The sequence below is a fragment of the Pelobates fuscus genome, chromosome 13, assembly GCF_036172605.1.
Source record: "Pelobates fuscus isolate aPelFus1 chromosome 13, aPelFus1.pri, whole genome shotgun sequence".
NCBI classification, from domain to species: domain Eukaryota; kingdom Metazoa; phylum Chordata; class Amphibia; order Anura; family Pelobatidae; genus Pelobates; species Pelobates fuscus.
This window is the reverse complement of record NC_086329.1, coordinates 109,229,543-109,241,463: the sequence shown is the minus strand read 5'-3', so window position 1 is coordinate 109,241,463 and position 11,921 is coordinate 109,229,543. Positions and strand designations below refer to the sequence as shown.

The window sequence follows — 11,921 nt, the reverse complement described above, 5'->3', positions numbered from 1 at the left end:
ACCCCAGCACTTCTCACGTAGAGGCCGATGATCTCCTGGACAACAGACCAGTGGCGCCGAGACGAAGGGAGGTCCACGCAGAAGTTCAGGGGTGCAGCCGTAGAGAACGTGGGCAAAGATAGACCGTCTCACGCCTCTGCCTCTCAGCTACCGTTGAACGATGAGCTTCCCGGCCAATGCACCAAATGATACCGGAGAAACTGACGGAAGCCAAGCACAGAGAGATGGACACAGGTTTCTTCAGGAAGGAAGAGATTCTTTATTGGATCACCGATCGGGACTCAGAGGGACTAGCGTCACCAAAATACAGCAAAGTCTGAGTACTGAATACATAGAGTACATTCCTTATATAGCACTGTAGCTCCTCCCACAATTAACTACACCCACACATACCCTTAACCTATTTAATGAATAGAGTCTAAACTCATCCATCCGGTCTAACCACGTGGCTCATCTGATACAAAGGAGAGGGACGCGTAATTCCAGTTCTTACATTCCTGCACCTGGTCAGTACAGTGATGACAGTATCTTAGCTACGTGTTATTAACTAACTGATACTACAAACACATATACATACATATGCCTTGTGGCAATCTTAGCCTGCTAAACTTGTATTTTACTGGAATTACATCACACATCTGCATGACGTGACACCCAGCAGCCATGACATCATCATTTCATAGCGTGACGTCATTTCATATTTTAATAGTTTTAGTTTGGTAAAGACTGACGTGGCGTACGGACGCAGATCTGCAAACCTTAGGCCAAAAGACCCAAAACACCGTTTCTGATTCAGCTATTTTAGGGTAAAATGCTCATTTCTCCATAATTGCCATTTTTAGTGAATGGAGCGGTAGATTCAGAGCCTTTTGCCTCATTAGGCTGAATATTGTGACTCTGAACCAAGCTGTAAGAGGGGTTTATCTCCTGTTTAATTTAATTCATTGCTTAAAGCAGAGTTTGGTAAAAGCAGTTCACAGTCTGGTAACTAGTCTCTGAGGACTACAAGTCCAACAACACTCGCACCATCCGAAAGCTGGAGAAGGGTTGGGAAGATGTCGCAATGATTGACGGGAGTTGTAGTTCGCCATTGGATAGGTCAGGACAGAAGCCGAGCACCGCAACTCCCAGCATGCTTTGCGGCGGCTAGACGCTGAGCCCCAGTAGCTGGCGGGCCGCGCTGGCTCATGGGAGCTGTAGTGCTGCCGGGAGCCATCACAGCAGTCGGCCGTTGAGCCGAGCAGGGAGAGGAAGGCCAGGCCCCGCCATGTCTCTGGTGGCCTATGCCAGCAGCGAGGAGAGCGGCTCGGACTCGGAGGAGGCCCCGGAGCCCTCAGCCAAGCCCGGGGAGCCCCCTCACTCCAGCCCCCAGGCCGAGGCCTATCCTGGGCCCTATGGAGAGCAGGAGCAGCACAGCCCGAGCCTCTATGGGCCCCCAGGAGCCTTCGGCTTCCCGCCTGGATACGGCCCCCCGCCGGGCTATGGACCCTCCGCCTACCCGGGCAGCCAGGGCCCCGCCATGTATGGCAGCTATGGACATAGTAACAGCCAGGGGCCAGGCTCCTCCAGCTACCCCAGCATGGGGCCCTACAGCAGCCCCAGCAGCTACCCACCCCCAGCCATCAGCCTCCCTCCACCACCTGTGGGCCATGGCATGAACCTCCCCCCAGGCATGAACCTCCCCCCACCACAAGGGGGTCCAGGCATGAACCTCCCCCCACCACAAGGGGGTCCAGGCATGAACCTTCCCCCACCCCATGGAGGACCAGGCATGAACCTCCCACCACCACAAGGGGGTCCAGGCATGAACCTCCCCCCACCGCAAGGGGGTCCAGGCATGAACCTCCCCCCACCGCAAGGGGGTCCAGGCATGAACCTCCCCCCACCGCAAGGGGGTCCAGGCATGAACCTCCCACCACCGCAAGGGGGTCCAGGCATGAACCTCCCACCACCACAAGGGGGTCCAGGAATGAGCCATCCCCCTTTGCAAGGGGGACAAGGGATGAACCTTCCCCCACCACAGGGGGGTCCGGGAATGAGCCATCCCCCTCTGCAAGGGGGACAAGGGATGAACCTTCCCCCACCACAGGGGGGTCCGGGAATGAGCTTGCCTCCTCCACAAGAGAGTCCAGGAATGAATCACCCCCATCCTCAAGGAGGGACAAGAATGAATCTTCCTCCTCCGCAAGTGGGCTCGGGACTCAACCTTCCTGCTCTGCATGGTGGCCCAAGAATGAACCTCCCCCCTCCACAGGGGGGTCTAGGAATGAACCTCCCCCCTCCACAAGGAGGTCCAGGACTGAATCTGCCACCCCCACAAGGGACTTCAGGAACAAACCTCCCTCCACCTCAAGGTAGTCGTGGAATGAGTCACCCTCCCCCACAAGGTGGCCCTGTGATGAGCCACCATCCTTTACAAATTGGGCAAGGGATGAATCTTCCACCACCTCAAAGTAGTTTAAACATGCCTCCGCCACATAGCAGCCATGGACTCAGCTTACCTCCTCCTCAAAACAACCATGGTATGAACATGCCACCTCCACCAGGAAGCCCTAATCTTTCTCTTCCTCCACCAGTTGGTGGCCATGGGATGAGCATACCACCACCGCAAGTCGGTCCTGGACTTAATATACCACCTCCACAGTTAAGTCCCACATCCAACATTGGTGGGGATTCTCGTCTGTCTCTACCCCCTCCTAAAGCGTCTTCTCATGGATTAAATCTCCCTCCACCAGCCACTGAAAACCTAAAACCAAAGAAGAGGAACGAACCAGTGAAAATCAGTGTCCCCGAGCTGACTTCTGTTGGTGTGAGTATCCCGGCTCGTGTCTTATGACCACTTTATGCTGGAAGACTAAGAGCTATATACTGTGCTTATTTCTCCACCCGGAGTATTAGCACAGCACGAGTTCAATACAATGTCCTCTGCATCATGTTGGATAATAAATAGCCCACACTGAGGTTTTGGTGACCTAGCTAGTGACAAAAAGTAGATCTGGCTTAAATAAATAATTGAATTGGAAAAGGAATACAATGGTTTATTTGTACACCTAAAGGAATAAGCTAGTTTTTTCAAGAGATATCTCCTATATCAGTATGTTCTCTTCTGGTGGAGCCAGGAAGAGGATAAAAAATAACATCGCTCATTGGTGTCACCTTCCAATAGTCTTCCTGGCGGTTCTCTGCTTCCTGTTCCCATACTTGGCTACTGGAAATTAAAAACTATTGTATGACGATCTACATTTCTAAATGGAGCAAAGCTTGGGATGTGTGATTGCCAGGTTACTCCATCTTAACCACTATAGCCTGCTGTAGCAATTATAATTCAAGGAGTCTCCTGGCCCAGTGTTTAGCAACACCTGGGTCCCGCGGAGCTCCAGTGCTCCCTGATAGTCCGGTTACTACTGCAGAGCCCCGGAAGCTCTACCTGTCAACTTGTATTTGTCAAGACCCTCAGCCAGGGACTGATATTTTGTTGAATGAAAGTTGCACAGATTTGACATTAGCGAGTCCGGAGTGGGGATAATCTCCATATGTGCAGAGTTTCATTGCAAAATGCCACGTACAGACTACAGCTACCATGACAACTTCAATTCATGGAAGTGGACATGGTTCTTGGCGTAACCCTTTTAATGCAACACTCCAAACACCAAAACCATTACAGCACGCTGTAGTGAATTATGGTGCTAGAATGGATTGACGTCTTAACTGGATTTTGCTGTGCGGGCGTCTCGTTCTCTGACCGCTGTAAGCTCTCTGCCTGGGCTAAACCTGGCAGCGCAGAACGTAGCTCATTGGCTGAGTGATATCAGGCCGTAAGATGGCCTTGCATGGGAGGGATTAGCTCAGGAGAGCTAACAAAGCGTGTTTGGGGTGTAACTTTTAATATATTTGTACAAACTCCATAAAATGTGTATATACACAGCTCAGCCACTGACAGCACTGAGTGATCTGAACTACAAAACAAGGCATTAGAAGGACACCCGGGGAGACATATAATGAGGATGTCACTCAATGTTTGTAGTTTCTCTGACTGTCTGCAGCCACGTTGTGAATTGAAAGTAGTTTTATTATATATTACAAATGAACAGTACAGTACAATGAGTAAAGCAGCCACGTTGGTGGATGGCTAACCACACAGCTTAGTAGGATTAGGGGATACCATGTAATAAGTGCGCATTGCAGGTGCTATACGACCATGAGTCAGTGCAGGGTGTGCATGCGCTGTTTGTACTTGGAGTCGCTCAGTGGTCTAATTTCTGTAATGTATTGACATGAAAATGTCTGTTAAAAGAAATTAGGCCACCGAGTCAGCTTTAATCCAACATCAGGAGCATATAGCGACTTGGCTTATCAGGGCGATCCTTCCTTAGAATCACGTTTGAATATGATCAGAGAATGCTCACTTAGTAGTATCGTTTTAAATAATCGCTTGAAAATCCATAATCTGTGAAACGCGAATATTCACTTCAGCCTTTTCTCTTCCTTTTCAGTCTGATTCAGAAGATGATGAGCCAGTTGTGAAGAAAACAGCCATTCAGGTGAGTTTCATGGTAAACAAGCGAACTTAAAGGGACACTATAGTCACCTGAACAACTTTATCTATATTTGTAATAGCAACTTCATTTGCAACAGTAAATTTGACATCGGGTTATTCGGTGTATATGTGTCACAGTTTCTTGAGGAGTATATAGTCATCACATGTGTATATTTTGTGGGGCGACATGGTATCGGTCTCATTTTTCCCATGTGAGCCTCTATGTATGTGACATGTGTAAGTGTTTTACAACTTCTACTCCGTCTGCTACTTGGAGTTTGCTACCTAGGATAGCCTGCAGATCTGTGTCGGCTTCCACCAGCAAGAAATTGGTTCACTGTCCCCAGGTTTGTGTGTATTTAGTATAGTTTTTAGCGGTGGCGTATGTGATTTCTTCCATTTGTCTCACTCCCTCTCCCCTTTGAACCCACTCCCTGACTGTGGGAGGTTCAGTCTGTTTCCAGTGTAGCGGTATGAGCTGGTTTGTTGCTATAAGTAGGTGGGTGGCTAAGGGTGTATTTTGTCTGTCGTCATCGGGGAGGGGTGGTAGAAGGAATAGCACGTAATCCAGTGAGGATGGGATTTGCACTCCTTTAATCATTTGTGTAATTGTGTATGCATCTACAGTATTTGGTTATTGTTGGACACTGCCGTCGGATGTGTGCTGGTTGAGCATCTGGTTGTTGGCATCTCCAACATCCGTCCCTGACCTCATTATGTATTTTGTGTATTTTTGCTGGGGTGTAGTGCCAGAGAGTGATTCGTTTGTAGTTATTTTCTTGTGTGGTGATATTCGTAGATGTCTTATGTGCTCTGAGAAATATCCTTTGCCACTGGTCATGTGTTATGTCTAACTGTAGTTCGTTTGACCATTTTCCCATGAGCCTCGGGAGATTAGGTGATTGATCGTTTTGTAGGAGCCTGTACATAGTGGACAGTGTCTTCCGTTTAACCCCTTAAGGACACATGACATGTCTGACACGTCATGATTCCATTTTATTCCAGAAGTTTGGTCCTTAAGGGGTTAAGGAGATATGTTGGGCATAGCTGCTCGAAAGCAGTTGGGTCTCTCTCATCATTCGGCAGGAGCTTCAAACTCCGGTTAAAGTGGTTGAGCTGTGTATAGTAGAGGTGTTTGTGTGCCCAATGGGGGATTGTGTTGTAAAGAGGGAGCGTATGTCTTTTAGTTTGTTCCCCTGAACTACGTCCTGAAGCCTTAAATATGGCCTGTCAAGGCTAAGTTGTCAGTGTCCCTTTTTATCATGAATCCAGCTGTATTAAGTCCTGCATTGGAATCACTTTCATACATAGTTTCAAACCAATGATAGATGGTTATATGACGCATCCTAAACAATAACTGCATGAGAACCCTGACAGATGGTCATGTGATGCATACTAAACAATAACTGCATGAGGACCCCGACAGATGGTCATGTGACGCACACTAAACAATAACTGCATGAGAACCCCGACAGATGGTCATGTGATGCATATTTAACAATAACTGCATGAGGACCCCCGACATGGTCATGTGACGCATATTTAACAATAACTGCATGAGGACTCCGACAGATGGTCATGTGACGCATATTTAACAATAACTGCATGAGAACCCCCGACAGATGGTCATGTGACCCATATTTAACAATAACTGCATGAGAACCCCCGACAGATGGTCATGTGACGCATATTAAACAACTGCATGAGAACCCCGACAGATGGTCATGTGACGCATATTAAACAATAACTGCATGAGAACCCCCGACAGATGGTCATGTGACGCATACTAAACAATAACTGCATGAGAACCCCCGACAGATGGTCATGTCACGCATACTAAACAATAACTGCATTAGAACCCCAACAGTCATGTGACGCAATCCTAGCGAATAGCTACATGAGAACCCCGACAGATGGTCCTGTGACGCATTCCAAGCGCATAGCTACATGAGAACAGATAATAATGTGACACAGTGAGTGTTTAGTGACTTGTCTATCACAGGGAGCACTCAGCAAGTCCTAGGACTTTGTTTATGGCAGTGAAGTGTCATGGTGGAGGTTCCCCTGCTTTGTGAAGTGTTCCTCAGGCAGGAGACAAGGACTAGAGGCAGATGTTACATTATGGTAACACTCACTAACTGCAGATATAGTGGCGCTGGACTAAAGGTAAGTATGTGCGCTCACATTTGTTGGAGCCTTCGATGGCTCCTTGTACTAAGCCTGGAGTGGAATGATCCCCACTCTTGCATATTTGTACAGAATCCTTTTTTTGGGTGTGGTTAGATAAATTGCTCCCCATGAGTTTAAAAGCAGAAATTAAAGTATAGTGCACACTTTTTAAAAAAAATATTGTTTCATATATAAATATTTGATGTGAAATGAAAGCCCTGTTTCTCCTCAACAGAATGATAAATAATAAGTGTGGGTGTATATGAAATAGGTAAATTATGGTTGTTTGTTTTGTTCAGAACTTGTACATTGCCTTCATCCTTAACCCCTTAAGGACACAACTTCTGAAATAAAAGAGAATCATGACTGAATATATCCGTCATGTGTCCTTAAGGGGCTAATTTCTGATATCACTTTTGAAATGTCTCTCATTTTTCACTCAGGCACCAAGGGAAGGGTTTGGCTTGTCTGCTTTACTTCCTCAGCCCAAAAATCCATCTGGGGGCGATTCAAAGAGGCCTACCCTCCCTTATAACTTTACCAAGAAATCTTCAGACTCTCTGAACGATGCAAAGCTTCCCAAAACTGGTCCTCCTACAAAGTCCAATCTAACACCAAAACCTGAAGTTTCTCACACCCCATCTCCGTCTGCCATTAAAGCTGCGGCCAAGAATGCTGCCCTACAAGTCACCAAGCATATCACGCAGGAAGAGGATGAGGAGAGTGACGATGAAGTTCAACAAGGCAACTTCTTCTCCCTTTCGGACACTAATGAGACTCCTTCTATGAACACTGAAAGCTTCTCATACCAAGTCGCTGATCTCAGTAATGACAGACCCCCAGGTACTGAGCCCGACGAGTATCAAAGTGATGCAGCTAATGCTCCTTTAGATTTCAAGACGAGTGCTTCTCTGGGCTCCAACCAGCAGTGGTCATCTACAGTTACTGAAGAATACAGCGGCCAGTACAGCCAGTACCCAGAGTACAGTAATCCCGGAGCTGCTTTCTATCCAGTAAGTTCTGTCTTGTCAGGTTCAGATAAGTTTAGCAGAAATCAGTCCACAACAGCCCAGCCCCCCAATGCTGAAAAATGGAGGTGCTTTCCATTTCCCAGCAGAAGCAGGAAGTGAAAGACTGACCGTGTCAGCTAAACGCTCTCTGACGCTCTCTCTTGCTTCAGTACCTGGTATGAAGTGCTGTGGCGCAAGGTGAAGAGCAGCCCTGTCTGCCATATTGTAATTGGGGACCAAGGATCTATACTTAATCATAAACTGTTTAACAGTGATGCAGAACCTTGTGCCCACTGTCTCATAGCACCATAACCACTTCAATCAGTTACATTGGTTTTAAAGATGCACTCTGAGAACCATAACCACTACATAACATTTTAGTGTTTGTGGTGCTAGGACTACCCTGCGGCCATTCAACTGTTAGAACATTTCTCAACAGTGGTCTTCGTCGGTCAGTTCCTTCTTCTGCAATAGTGATATCAATTTGACCAGAAATTTAATCCTCGATAGTCTTGACTGGAATATTAATACGAATGGGGAATTTCCTCTTCGGGATAACTTTAAAGAGAGAAAGATGGCAGGCGCCTGTGTCAAACTGTTTGAAAACTGCGGAACATTGCCTTGAGTCCGTTACAATAGATCTTAACATCCTTAGATATGATCTACATGAATGTTTACCCCTGTTAATTTATTCCACCCATTATGGAGGGCCTGTAGGGGAGATGATCTGAGGACTGATTAGGCATCATCAATGAGGCGTGAGGAAAATAAATAGCTGGTTAGTAGATATAACCCAGATGAAAACCACCTCCCAATTACAAAATATTAAATCTTGCTGTTTAGTAGATATAACCCAGATGAAAACCAGCGCCCAATTAAAAAATATTAAATCTCGCTGTTTAGTAGATATAACCCAAATGAAAACTACCGCCCAATTACAAAAAATTAAATATCGCTGTTTAGTAGATATAACCCAAATGAAAACCACCGCCCGATAACAAAATATTAAATTTCGCTGTTTAGTAGATATAACCCAAATGAAAACCACTGCCCGATAAAATATTAAATCTCGCTGTTTAGTAGATATAACCCAGATGAAAACCACCGCCCAATTACAAAATATTAAATCTTGCTGTTTAGTAGATATAACCCAAATGAAAACCACCGCCCAATTACAAAATATTAAATCTCGCTGTTTAGTAGATATAACCCAAATGAAAACCACCGCCCAATTACAAAATATTAAATCTCGCTGTTTAGTAGATATAACCCAAATGAAAACCACCGCCCGATAACAAAATATTAAATCTCGCTGTTTAGTAGATATAACCCAAATGAAAACCACCGCCCAATTACAAAATATTAAACCTCGCTGTTTAGTAGATATAACCCAAATGAAAACCACCGCCCAATTACAAAATATTGAATCTCGCTGTTTAGTAGATATAACCCAAATGAAAACCACTGCCCGATAACAAAATATTAAATCTCGCTGTTTAGTAGATATAACCCAAATGAAAACCACCGCCCAATTACAAAATATTAAATCTTGCTGTTTAGTAGATATAACCCAAATGAAAACCACCGCCCAATTACAAAATATTAAATCTCGCTGTTTAGTAGATATAACCCAAATGAAAACCACCGCCCAATTACAAAATATTAAACCTCGCTGTTTAGTAGATATAACCCAAATGAAAACCACCGCCCGATAACAAAATATTAAATCTCGCTGTTTAGTAGATATAACCCAAATGAAAACCACCGCCCGATAACAAAATATTAAATCTCGCTGTTTAGTAGATATAACCCAAATGAAAACCACCGCCCGATAAAATATTAAATCTCACTGTTTAGTAGATATAACCCAAATGAAAACCACCTCCCAATTACAAAATATTAAATCTCGCTGTTTAGTAGATATAACCCAGATGAAAACCACCGCCCGATAACAAAATATTAAATCTCGCTGTTTAGTAGATATAACCCAAATGAAAACCACCGCCCAATTACAAAATATTAAATCTCGCTGTTTAGTAGATATAACCCAAATGAAAACCACCGCCCAATTACAAAATATTAAATCTCGCTGTTTAGTAGATATAACCCAGATGAAAACCACCGCCCGATTACAAAATATTAAATCTTGCTGTTTAGTAGATATAACCCAGATGAAAACCACCGCCCAATTACAAAATATTAAATCTCGCTGTTTAGTAGATATAACCCAAATGAAAACTACCGCCCAATTACAAAATATTGAATCTCGCTGTTTAGTAGATATAACCCAAATTAAAACCACCGCCCGATTACAAAATATTAAATCTCGCTGTTTAGTAGATATAACCCAGATGAAAACCACTGCCCGATTACAAAATATTAAATCTCGCTGTTTAGTAGATATAACCCAAATGAAAACCACCGCCCAATTACAAAATATTAAATCTCGCTGTTTAGTAGATATAACCCAAATGAAAACCACCGCCCGATTACAAAATATTAAATCTTGCTGTTTAGTAGATATAACCCAGATGAAAACCACTGCCCGATTACAAAATATTAAATCTTGCTGTTTAGTAGATATAACCCAGATGAAAACCAGCGCCCAATTACAAAATATTGAATCTCGCTGTTTAGTAGATATAACCCAAATTAAAACCACCGCCCGATTACAAAATATTAAATCTCGCTGTTTAGTAGATATAACCCAGATGAAAACCACCGCCCAATTACAAAATATTAAATCTCGCTGTTTAGTAGATATAACCCAAATGAAAACCACCGCCCAATTACAAAATATTAAATCTCGCTGTTTAGTAGATATAACCCAAATGAAAACCACCGCCCGATTACAAAATATTAAATCTTGCTGTTTAGTAGATATAACCCAGATGAAAACCACTGCCCGATTACAAAATATTAAATCTTGCTGTTTAGTAGATATAACCCAGATGAAAACCAGCGCCCAATTACAAAATATTGAATCTCGCTGTTTAGTAGATATAACCCAAATTAAAACCACCGCCCGATTACAAAATATTAAATCTCGCTGTTTAGTAGATATAACCCAGATGAAAACCACTGCCCGATTACAAAATATTAAATCTCGCTGTTTAGTAGATATAACCCAAATGAAAACCACCGCCCGATAACAAAATATTAAATCTCGCTGTTTAGTAGATATAACCCAGATGAAAACCACCGCCCAATTACAAAATATTAAATCTCGCTGTTTAGTAGATATAACCCAGATGAAAACATGCATGCCTTTAATTATGCCTCTTTCCATTGGGGTGCATGTAAAATAGCCTGTCAAACTGTTTGTTGGTTGTTGTTTTTTTGTGTGTGATATATAATAAAACATAATTTGATTTTGATTATTTATTTTGCAGCAGGATTACTATAACACCGGTTACTACCAGGAGTCTGAAACGTCGCCTTCGGCACCTCGAGAACCAGCTACTAGTGACTCTTTTATGGATGATGAAGCAGTAAGGATTTTTTTTTTTAAACTTTTGTTCCACAAGGTGGCAGCAGAGGTGTTCCAGTAGGAGGAAGTAGCAACATGCAGTTGTAGATCTGAATGGCTCATATAGTTCCAGTATTAAGACTGCTGGACCTGCAGTGAGTCTCTGGAGACCTACTGGGTTCAGCATTAAGAACGTGTTGCTATGTCTTTGTGTCATTTATCAAATGAAATTGTATCCACATGTTCTAGCTGACAATATGTTCTATGCTGTGTCTTTCCCAAGTAACTCTTTAATGGCTTTTTCTCCAAGTTTAAACGCCTGCAAGGCAAGAGAAACCGAGGAAGGGAAGAAATTAATTTTGTGGAAATTAAAGGGGATGATCAACTAAGCGGCAACCAGCAGTGGCTAACAAAGTCCATGACTGAGGAGAAGAATATGAAGTCTTTCAGCAAGGTAAGGCAGATACACAATATTCTCTCTTTAACGTCCTGTGAGACTGAGGCCCATGGCTTCCTCTAGTCAGAGTGGATTTATATTGTCATATTCTGCCTTAAGTCTGGTCTTCATTGATAACTCGCCTTGAAGGGTGATAGATGAGGGTGTGAGGGGCACCATGTTATATTTTATTTATATTGTTGTGATTAAAGAATGTATAAGTTTATAAAACATTTTTGCCTGCTTGTGTATAGAAAATATTTACCCTGGTACATGCCTACCTGTAGAGTAATGACTCGT

The 11,921-nt window shown here is 43.8% G+C and overlaps 1 protein-coding gene across 9 annotated transcripts in view; it reads left to right on the top strand.

Moving 5' to 3' along the window:
- The first annotated feature begins 1,153 nt into the window (after window positions 1–1,153).
- PRCC (proline rich mitotic checkpoint control factor) overlaps window positions 1,154–11,921 on the top strand; it is a 22,757-nt gene continuing 11,989 nt past the window's right edge. Inside the window, exons 1-7 of one of the 9 annotated variants that reach the window (XM_063440031.1) lie at window positions 1,154–1,697; window positions 1,794–1,829; window positions 1,926–2,809; window positions 4,494–4,541; window positions 7,150–7,719; window positions 11,109–11,207; window positions 11,496–11,639. In XM_063440031.1, coding sequence (XP_063296101.1) covers window positions 1,268–1,697; window positions 1,794–1,829; window positions 1,926–2,809; window positions 4,494–4,541; window positions 7,150–7,719; window positions 11,109–11,207; window positions 11,496–11,639 — 2,211 coding nt within the window. In that variant the 5' untranslated portion in view covers window positions 1,154–1,267. Of the gene's footprint in view, window positions 2,810–4,493; window positions 4,542–7,149; window positions 7,720–11,108; window positions 11,208–11,495; window positions 11,640–11,921 lie in introns of all 9 variants that reach the window. The other 8 variants (XM_063440030.1, XM_063440032.1, XM_063440028.1 and 5 more) reach the window with 8 other exon arrangements.